An 11,594-nucleotide genomic window follows, 5' to 3' on the forward strand; every position below is an offset into this window, starting at 1 on the left:
GAGGGGGGCTCCCCACCCTCCAGAACATTTACAACAAGCGTTGCACGGGCAAGGCTAAGAGAATCATTAAAGACTCCAGTCAACCGAACAACTGCCTCTTTGAACTGCTGCGGTCAGGCAAGCGATACCGGAGTCTCAAGGCGAGCACAGAAAGACTCAGAAGAAGCTTCTATCCCCAGGCCATCAGGCTGCTAAACGAACAATGAATGAACACTACACAACAACAACCACCAAACGCACATAGCACACACATCCACACGCACACACTCACTTTAAACAAACACACTGTAGCACCCACTCCACACACTTTATAGCACACACCCACTTTAAACAAACACACTGTAGCACCCACTCCCCACACTTTATATTTATGGATGAAGGATTGCACTACAACCCGTACACCTTACTGTAAATTGTACCTAAAATTGTACCTCATCCCATTTCTGCTTTGCACTAGATAGTACTGTACATTAGTACACTGCATAGTATTGTGTATTGTATATTATATGGTAACTCAGAACATTGTACATATGTCTATACCGAACACTGTGACCTCATTTTTCTTCTTCTAAATTCATGCTATATTATGTTATTATGTTATTTGATACTATCTTGTCTAGCACAGTCTCTGGAGCGTAACAGTAAGAAGCATTTTGTATGAAAGTATTCTGTACTTCTGTATGACAACTATTAAAGAACTTGAACTTGAACTTGAGAGCTCCCCGTCACACTGCTCTACTCGGGACGATGGCATTAAGAAAAGTTATAATTATTTTGTCTCGTCTTGTTTTAGTCAACAATATCAACATACATTGAAGAGAAATTTCGTCTTGGTTTTTGTAAATTACATTTTTGTGTCCTCAGTTGTGATCAACGATATTTAATAAACTATTTAGTCTCGTTAGCGTGACATGGTCTTCAATAACGTGACGTCACGTCTCGTTGTCGTCATGAAAAAAACCTTCATTGACGAACATCTTTCGTCATCATTTTAGTTGACAAAATTAACACTGGTCACAAGGAAAGATGACATTACATCCTAGAGGCAAACCTTTCCTGTGACAAAATGGCAGCCAATGTAATAAAAAAAAAGTCAACCAACGAACAAGATTCTTGTACCGGATCTCCTCTCTGGTAAACAAGAATACACTGAAGACTCTAACAGGAGGGGAGCTCCAGTAGCTCACCACGTACCGCGAGTGCTATTTCAGCGCCGTGGACAACCGTGCTCGTCACGGATCTGGGGCTGAGCGAGTTCGAATCCCGGACTGCAGCCGTGCCTTTCCCAGAGTGTCTTCCCCCCCATCTGAACCCTTTCAGCCTGCTTCTGTCGGTCGAACTTGACCAAGTATAAATGCGATAAACGTATAAAAGAGCCAGGGAAATGGCCAAAGTTTAAAAAAAAAAAAGAAGACTCTAACAGGAGCACTTATTCAAGGGTACTACGACTATGCTTGCACCTCATGGTACCAAAGCACCTCAAAGGCACTAAAACAAGATTACAACTACTGCTTGACTAGAGCCATATGAAATCCGCGTTCACGGAATCGCGGACGGAATCGCGGAATTGACCAATAAAAATGGAATCGACTGCAAAACGTGGAATATTGCAGAATTTGGCCTAATCTGGATTGAAATTCCGTTTTTGGGTGGAACGCTTGGTGCACACGCGACCGGGGAGGCGGACGCTAGAGCGGGTTACACACAACACAGGCAGTCTCCCAAGCGTCTCGCTGCTTCGGTGTTTACATCGTCAAGAAGCTAATAAATTCCCCAATAAGCCCTCAATTCAGAGCAGAGCAGTATCCTAATGACTTTTATGCCTCCGGCGCTAAGGTGTTTTGCTAATGCTGTCAACGTTCCGTGGACTGGAGCCACAAAAACACTTGCGACACTATTTAACGTTAGGACATGATCGCTTCTTGCTAAATCTAGTGCACCCATCCATTTGTTTAATGCAAACGAGTCATTATACACTGCCCTTTATAATCGAAATAAACTTAAATAGCTATGAAACGTTTTACAGTACATAGGACTATAGATGGAAATGATAGCTTCTTGCTAAATCTGGTGCAATCCATTTGTTTAATGCAAACGATTGTCATTATACACTGTCCTTTATAAACGAAATAAACTAAACTAAAGGTGCCTAAATTATGCATTACTATATTTCATCACAATAAAATAAGATATAGCTAGGCTACTGACATTGTGATAATGTCAGTAGTAGCTAGCTGTATCTATTGTTTACACTTGAAATGTGTATTTTTATTTTGTCACAATATTATTTGAAAAGTATTGTGTAAAATGTAACTGTATTTCTGAGTTGCAGCACTTAAAAACATTAAATGGACTGTTATATCATATTCAATTGTAGACATTTATTCATTCCCACTTATTAGACACTATTTTTGATGGTAAAATGAGCATAAAAAGCAAAATACAGAATTCTGAAATATTAAAACGGAAAAAACGGAATTTGGGAAAAAATAAAATGGAATTTGGAAAATAATAAAACGGATTTCATATGGCTCTATGCTTGACCTTACTCCTAAAACCCACCTCACCCCAGCCCATTTTGACAACCTAGGATGGCTTATAGTAGACGACAGAGTACATCAACTTGCAATGGGCCTGGTCTACAAGATACACTACACCACTAAAAAGGTACCCACTACCCCATGTACATGTTGAAATACTTCTCAAAGGTCAGTAAATACCACAACCACAACACCAGAGGGATTTCCACAAATCATGTCCAACCCAGATTCGGCTCAAACAAGGGACTAAACACGTTTCGCAATTATGCCACAACAATGTGGAACGCCCTACCCACAGTGTTTCAAGTTTCAAGTTTTGAAAGAAACTTGAAACTTGAAACACAGCCGTAAAATAATGTGAATCCCTATCCACCTTCAAAACCGCTCTAAAAAAGCACCTACGGGAGGCCGCAATTCGAAACTGGCCCTGGTAAATGTCCAAACCCCCCCCAATGTACAGTTTCCTCCCCCTCAAATGTATATTCTCTTTTAGAAACTCTGTCTATAAATAAACATTTGTATTATATCATAAATGGCTGGATGTAACAGTACTGTATCTGTATGTCATCATGTATGTCATAAATGTTATGAATTGAAAATGGGGGACCCTGATGTAAACTAGAGTTGTTACGATAATGCTGGTATCGGTATCGGCGAGTGCGCAGAAAGTCTAGCCTCTGATCCCATATGACGTAATTTATCAACAACAGTGCGGTATCCTCCTGCTGAGAGTGAGCATTATAAAACAAACGTGTTTTTAATCGACCGTGAATTAAAGTGTCAATGCTGTTTGTCATTTTAACAGCAGATACTTTCTTAAATGCCATCGTCCCGACAGAGCGGTGTTGACGGGGAGCTCTGATGTGTTCGTTGCTGGTGTTATTAGCATTAGCTGAAGAGCTAACCGAAAAGCTAGTTTTAGCTTTAACGTTACCTTGGCTAAAGTTGGGGCTATTCATAATCCAGCAATAATGGCTGCAGACCTGCAAGCAAAGTACAGCAAGTTGGCAAAGGAGTATTCCAAGGTAAAACACATTTTCACCAGTAACGTTACATTGTCTTTCCATCTAGCTCACGCTAACTGGCTAACCTAGCTCACGCTAACGTCGTCACTGATCGACCTCTCGCACACAATTAATGACATGTTGCGGACAGCCATACCGGTGACAATGTTTAGCTTTTAGTGCCAAAGGATAAGAGTCTGAAGCAGAGTCTCAAAAGAGAATGTTGAATATTTATTGTGCATTAAAAATCACAACATAAACGAACGTTACTACTAGTCAGAGCCTCGGCTACTAGCTAACTGAACCGGAGCACCTGGATAGTGCAACAACGTATAACGTCCGTGCGGAACCAATGTCCCAACAACCATTCCGTGGGTGAACTCATTGAGCATAGTTGTCAATTAATTATACTAAGGCATAAAAGAAAATATTGTTTGGTTCCTGTTGGTTGTCAGTTAAGGCCATGGGTAGGTTTTTTTTTTTTTTTTTTTTTTTTACGACAACCTAGGATAGGGAATTTCTTTATTTAATTAAAATGTTCACAGCAAAATGATGCATGTACTCTGCCAGCATGTTTAATATCCATAATACTAAAGGTTTGACTAAGATTTGTATGAAACTTTTGAAAAAAATAAAAAATAAATTTAACTCTTAAAATAAATTGGGTCGCACCTAAATCGGCAGGGTCGGTCGGCAACCGGAACCAAACCATTATTTTTTTTAGGCCTAATACTAATCTATGCAATCACCAAAGGTATCGGAATCGGAACGGGAAGGAAAAAATGGTATCGGAACATCTCTAATGTAAACAGGACGAAAGTCTTTCTCTGGTCTGCATCCCCTTAAACACTTTGAGTGCCAACAACGAGATAACTCGTTTGTTCATGCCGACCGTTCAGTGCCAACAACGAGAGATCTTGTTTTTTTTTTATTAGCGATTTGAATTCATATTTCATCAATCTAGCCCAGGGCTGTACGTTAACTTTTTTTGCACATAGCACTGGTGCTACAGAGGTTGATCGTTTTGTAGCACAGGCCAAAATCTTGTAGCACAAGTATAAAATGTGTTATATTTGTAACAGTCACAAATGTGCCTATTGTATTTGTGTTATTTAGTTGCAGTGCCATGTTTGGCTGTCATTTTCATGCTGACAAGTTGACGTCACACAGCCAGACACGTTACGTGTAAGGAATTATGGGATTTGGTGTTGGGTGTATGCAGGGGAGGAAATTAGGCCACTTTACTGGCCAAATGCTAGTATTTTTTACGTTTGGCTGGTAAAAAAAATCAGATACCCGCCAGTTGGCTGGTAAGCCAAAAAGTTAGTTTCCTCCCCTGCTGGCGAGTATACAAAAAAATAAAACATTCTGCAATCACTGCACTGGCAAACGGTGCGCGTCTTCTGAGTGTTCGCTTTAGTTGACAGTGCCACGAGAGCACTCAGGCATTAAAGCGTTCCGTCTTGGGACGGATATCCGTCCATTTGATTTGGAGATTCCGTCATTTGATTTGGAGTCGTGACGGATTTTAACCTGAGCCAATCAGAGGCGTCAAATATCCTTTTTTCCCCTACCGCGGCCGCACCAAACAGTCATTTGCGAGCAATCGGCAAATTCTCAGGCAAATGCAACCAACCAGAAGGCGAGATTGTTCTGAGTTTACAGCCCTTTCACCCGCCTCCGCTGTGCTCAGCACCAATGGGAAGCGCCCATTTTGAGACTCTCTAGCGTCTAGCTCTACTCGCGAGTAAACTTGACTCATCAACACCATGCGGCAACTTTTTACGAGACCGTAAGTTCATTTGACTTATTCTAGTCTAAAGAAACATATATATTACTATTGCTATTGATAAATCTAGGTAACGTGAATGCCACAAAACGAATGCCTTTTGTTAATCAGAACGTTATTTACGCGACAAGCAGTGTGTTGTTGTCGTTGTTGTTGTTGTTGGTGGTGTTTCGTGTGTGTGCTTGTGCCGCTCGCTTTCTGATAAATGTATGAATGTTGATAAATCTAGATAACGTTAATGCCACAAAACGAATGACTTTGTTAATCAGAACGTTATTTGCGGTATCAATTGTTTTTAAGCTCAATAAACGTCTTTCTCCCATTTGTCCGGGAGATCTCTGGGTAACAGTACTGTATATTTGCATATCATATATGTCACAAATGTAACATTACTATATACCTGTATGTCATGTATGTCACTATGAATTGAAAACGGGGGACCCTGATGTAAACAAGACGAACGTCTTTCTCTGGTCTGCATCCCCTTAACAATTGTGTGTATTGAGCTGTACTGTATTGTACCCATTCTGCAATCTGTTAAATATTGATTGATTGTTATTAACAGATTGCAGAATGGGTACAGTACAGCTCAATACACACAATTGTTAAGGGGATGCAGACCAGAGAAAGACTTTCGTCTTGTTTACGTCATCAGGGTCCCCCATTTTCAGTTCATCATAACATATATGACACACATGACATACAGATAGACAATACTGCTACATCTATACATTTATGACATACCAGATTTACAAATACAGTAGCCTATTGTTTGTTTGTGATACAAAAATAGTCTAAAAAGAGTATATACATTTGACGAAGAAACTGTACATTGGAGGTGGTTGGGTGGGATGGGGGGGGGGTTGTAACTATACATTGGATTATCGACAACCTTACTTGGTCCCAAGAAGAGGGTCTCGTGTATTAAATAAAGTTTTCATTCATTCATTCACTCTGGATCTTGTAAATCCAGTAGCAATACACACAATTGTTAAGGGGATGTAGACCAGAGAAAGGCGTTTGTCTTGTTTACATCATCAGGGTCCCCCATTTTCAATTCATAGTGACATTTATGACATACACAACATACACATGACATCATGACATTTATGACATAGGGACATACATGCCTTACAGGTATATAGTAATAGTACTGTTACATTTGTCACATATACGATATGCAAATATACAGTACTGTTACCCAGAGATCCTAACAGTAAATATATACATATGATGAGGAGGAGACTGTACATTAGGAGGGGGTGAGTGAGTGGGTGGTAAATAAATATATACAAACGGTGGGGAGGAGACTGTCCATTGTTGTTGTGGCATAATTGCGAAACGTGTTTAGTCCCTTGTTTGTATGATAACAAGCCATTTAGTTCATGGTTCAAAGTGGGGAGGGGTGCTAGCTCGCCATCAATCAGAAGCTAGCCACAAGACTTGCATTCACGCTCTCCAGCACACAACAGTAGGGTCTCTATAGTCACAGTCAGGACAGTAGGCTCGCTCTACAAGTAGGCTCCCTTAAAACGCTAACGCTATTAAAAAAAAAATACAGTAGAGGTTAAAATAAGAATATGACTTGGCCAGAAAAAAAGTTCAGTCAGGAGATTTTTTTTTGCTTTAATCCCTGAGCACTGCACAAGACCACCCGCGGACATATAATGTTTAATAAACGTTTGCGCAGTACTGGCCAACCCGCGGACATATAATAATAAAAGTCCCGCGGTACTAGGCTAGCCATCAGGAGCACTCGCAAACAGATAACGTTAAACACAGCAGAAGATGGAAAACAGACAGACTGACCAACGGGGAACTGCATCCAACCCTAGTACAACCCTCGAGTATAAGTTACTAAGGACACATTTAAATCACAGAGGTTTAATGTTAGTCTACTGGAACTGTATACAGTGGTTAGCTTCTAGTTAGCGTTTTAGCTATAGCTGCTTGCTAGCTAACGTTAGCCCCGTGTGCTCAAAGCAGCCAGCTAGGTGTATCTGTTATGACTATAATGTTTCCAAAAAAGCACCGGACTACGACGTAAGGTTAGACATTTTATTTCATGCTCAAAAGCCCCTGGCTTGCACATCGCAGTCACGAAAGGGGCTAGCTCAACCAGTGCACTGTGCACAACAGCACACCAACCCAACTGACGTTAACCACAACACTTGACGGTACTTCACAGCACTGTCATAAGACCACCGTGCTGTCTTAAAGGCACAGTGTGCCTACCCAGATGCATACACAACATTGACGCGGCTTGACATACAAACAAGTAATTATCACAATTAGCGATTTTTTTTGTCTGGTAAAAAATCTGTTTGGCTGGTAAAAAAAATCAGATACTCGCCAGTTGGCTTGTAAGCCAAAAAGTTAGTTTCCTCCCCTGGGTGTATGGACTCTACTAGGGGTGGGAATCACCAGTTTCATCACGATACGATATAGATTCTTTGGACAACAATACGATATTTGCTGATATATGCCACGATATGATACGATGCAGGTGCCTGCAATCGATATGAGACGATATCATAACATAAGCCCATTTTAACACAATCAGTAACATTTAGATCAACTCAAAAAAGGCAACGGAAATATCATTTGACATTTTTTTTTTGACCTCTTCCAGACTTTTAAAGGAAAAACAATCTATTGTTTTTAATACACATAGACCTCCTGTTCACTGTAAAGTGCCACGTTTTGATATATTGAGCTTTAAACTTTAAGTTAGATGTTTTGGAACTCGCAACACGCAACCGTTTTATGTTGCATGATCATGAATACATTTATTTTGTATTGTATTTTTTATGTTTAAATATCAACATTATCTGTCCACCCTCAGTACATTTACTATCAATATAATATACTCGTCTGACTTCATGTGATCTTTCCAAACGCACACACACACACACACACACAGAGAAGGGAGAATGTCTGCCCCCTCCTCCTCACTCTGCTCGTCTGCTGTTCTCTCTATATAAATATGGCTATGAACAGCTTGTTGTTAGCTCATGCTAACGTAACGTTCATTTCGGACTTTATGACGCGAGGATTGCAAAGCATGTTATATGCATTTGACCCGTTGCCGAATAAAACAGCAGGGATTTGTTTTGGGTCGCGACAAGACTATCCACTAGCTCTGTTTCAATGTCCGCGTTCCAAACGCTACTGCTGCTGAGACGAGTCCTGCCGTGTTGTGAGCTGAGCCGAGCGGATATGAGTCACTGTACATTGAGCTCGCAACTCGCGGGGATATTGTTCGCTAGGGATTATGGGATTTGGTGTTTGATATATGGAGTCTTACGCAGAAGGGACATTGTATTTAATCGCACAAGACTACAAGTACCAAGTGGATAGCAGGCCATCGCGGGCCATCGCACCAGTGCTATTGAAGTCAATCCTTTCATCGCACAGACTGACGTCAGTGTCGCACGTGCGACATATATATCGCACTGTACAACCCTGATCTAGCCTCACGTTACCACTGCAAACTCTCTCTGAGCTCCATTGGGAAAATACCGCCCCCTATCGTCTCTCCCTGTGGTACTGCACCCCTTTGGATTAGACTGAATGAAACGCGTGGGGGGAAAAAAAGTCCTGCTTCCACATTTTACTTCTCAGGCAAGTCACCCGAGACGATCGGATTCATTGTGGAGCCTTAGAACAGCGTGGAATCGGTGTTTCGACCACCCAGCGTTGGATCAATAAACGCGATCGATATTTGGAATGGCGATCAGGAATTGGAATAATCTTTTTGGCGAACATCTGATCTGAGGTAATGTGTGCCCTATGTGTGTGTGTGCGTGTGTGTGTGTGTGTGTGCTGATCAGGATATGAGATAATAGATTTTTCAGCCCGCTTCTATAGCGTGCATAAGTACACATATACTATCGATAATATAACGTTTATTTGAAAACGATTCATAAATAGGCCGAAAAATGTTTATCACAGAATCTTTATATTTTCCTGAAACTTTCAAAAAAGGTTTTTCAAATATGGTATAAAACGGAAATTAACAGATTAAAAAACAATCCGTTTCGACAATGTTGACTGCAAACAAGTCATTGATAAGCGACGGCCATATTATACACAGCCATAATTTAAGATGTAGTTTATGCGTTCGCAAATATGAGAGCTCTATCATTGAAGTGGGCGCTGGCACGCAACAGGGTTCTGGGGCACCCGACCTCCAGCACGGAAAGTGTTAACAATTGTGTGTATTGAGCCGTCCTGTATTTGTACCCATTCTGCAATCTGTTAATAAAATGTTCAATCAATCAAAGTGTAGGCATCCATGGTTGTTACACTACCCCCCTCCTTCAGCAAGCATGTCCCCACATCAGCTCCCTCACACCTCTAGGCACACTCACTTCCAATGGCCTCATGCATGGTCCACCATCCCACTTCTGACACCAATGTAGCAAATTTGGGGGGGCAGCCGGGAATAGAACCCAGGTTGCCCAGACCACAGGGCTAACCAGTCAACTAAAAGGTCCGACCCCAAGGGCTAGCGAGTCTAGGTGTCCGTGGTCGTCACAATATAAGCAGATTCTTGCCCATACACAACCCTAGACATTATTAGCATTCCCTCTTGAGAAGCTATTGGATAATAAGGTCGGAGAATAATCTTACAGAGTAACCCTGGCTCTTGAAATAGACCACCCCTTGAACATCTGACATCTCTACTCTCCATAGGGGAACAACTGATCAGGTCATATGATATGACAGGCAGGCATCTGGGAGAGAGGTGAGCAGACAGCAGTTGACTTGGATGTGTGAACCTTGACGGTTTGACTGACTATTTACAGCACCTTAGTACAGTAGAGTACTAGCTCTGGTCAATATCCTCTAACATCTTGATTGATTGACGAGTTTATCTTTCAGAGCAGTGAGTGTTATTATTACACATCACTCTGCATTACAGTGGAGATATTCTCCACTAGTAACTGCGATGTTAGCTATGAGAACATTGCAGTTGGAAACGTCCAATCCCAGTGTTCCATGGTCAATGTTAACTGTAACTGACCCCCATACACAAGCTAACTGTGTTCTCCCTAACCAACCTGCTAGCTGCATTCTTTGGGCCCTGCCTTTCTGTCCAGCGACAAGCTAAAGCCAGGCTAGCTGTCAACTTCACTTTCAAAACCTCTCAGACTAACCGTTAGTTATGTCGCAAAAATATCAACACGCCATGCCCCATTAAGCTTTACATTTACAAATGAATTAATGACACCTGATATAATTAACCTAACCGTTGCGTGACATTATCACTTTTTTGGAAGAGCGTAATTTGTTCCAGGTTCCAGCATAGCAGACAGCATTAGCCGCGAGGCTATCTGTTAGCTGTTAGCCGCCAGCTAACGGGTCGTTACCTGCTCTGTGGTCTCGTTCTCGCTGCTGTAACAGCAACCCATGGCTCCTGGAGCTCACTGGCCCCGTTCTCCAGCTTCCCTCTGTGGCCACCGAGAAACCAGGAGAAACGACGCCCCGTCTCCCGTCCTCTGGGTCGGGTTCTGGTACTGGTTTCTGTTAGTGTTTTTTACTACCACACACACTACTGTACTGACAACAGCAACTCTACAGACAGATATCACATGACAGCAGCTGGGACTACAACACACAGATGATGACTTCCGGTATTTGTGAGAGGAACGTATAAAAAGAAGGATGCATCATGCATCATGGACGTGACAGTGTGAACTGTTCCATTGTGACAGTGGTGAACGGGGAGACCACTCCTTCGTGTTTGCTGTGATCTGGGTGAGGGAGTAACTGGTAGTTTGTTGTTTTCAAGTCAAAGTCAAAGTTTTGCAACTTTGTTTTGCAATATGGCTGGTGTTTTGTGTGTTTTTCTGATGTCTAGCTATGTCAGTTCTTGAATTTATTATTTGGATGTTACATTTGTATGAATGAATGAGAACTTTATTTAATAGATTGCAGAATGGGTACAATTACAGTAGCCTACGGCTCACCTATCTCAAACCCTGCCCCTTTTCTTGATCCTCCAATCACAGCTGTCGCTTACCTCGGACTCGAACCCTCGAAGTCAGAGGTAAGCGACAGCTGTGATTGGAGGATCAAGAAAAGAGGGCAGGGTTTTGAGACAGGTCCCTTGTTTATAGGGTTTAACCTGGATGTTGGGCTTTAAGGGGATGCAGACCAGAGAAAGACGTTTGTCTTGTTTACATCAGGGTCCCCCATTTTCAATTCATAGTGACATTTATGACATACACAACATATATCATGACATTTATGGCA

At 41.7% G+C, this 11,594-nt stretch overlaps 1 protein-coding gene across 1 annotated transcript in view; it reads right to left on the reverse strand.

Annotated features, from left to right (window-relative positions):
- lamtor1 (late endosomal/lysosomal adaptor, MAPK and MTOR activator 1) overlaps window positions 1-10,907 on the reverse strand; it is a 60,197-nt gene extending 49,290 nt beyond the window's left edge. Inside the window, exon 1 of the mRNA XM_084334494.1 lies at window positions 10,709-10,907. Within this exon, the coding sequence (XP_084190620.1) occupies window positions 10,709-10,750 (42 nt within the window). The 5' untranslated portion in view covers window positions 10,751-10,907. The remainder of the gene's footprint in view (window positions 1-10,708) is intronic.
- Between the last annotated feature and the right edge of the window lie 687 nt (window positions 10,908-11,594).

The sequence above is a fragment of the Notolepis coatsorum genome (genome assembly GCF_963971535.1).
Source record: "Notolepis coatsorum genome assembly, chromosome: 1".
Lineage (NCBI taxonomy): Eukaryota > Metazoa > Chordata > Actinopteri > Aulopiformes > Paralepididae > Notolepis > Notolepis coatsorum.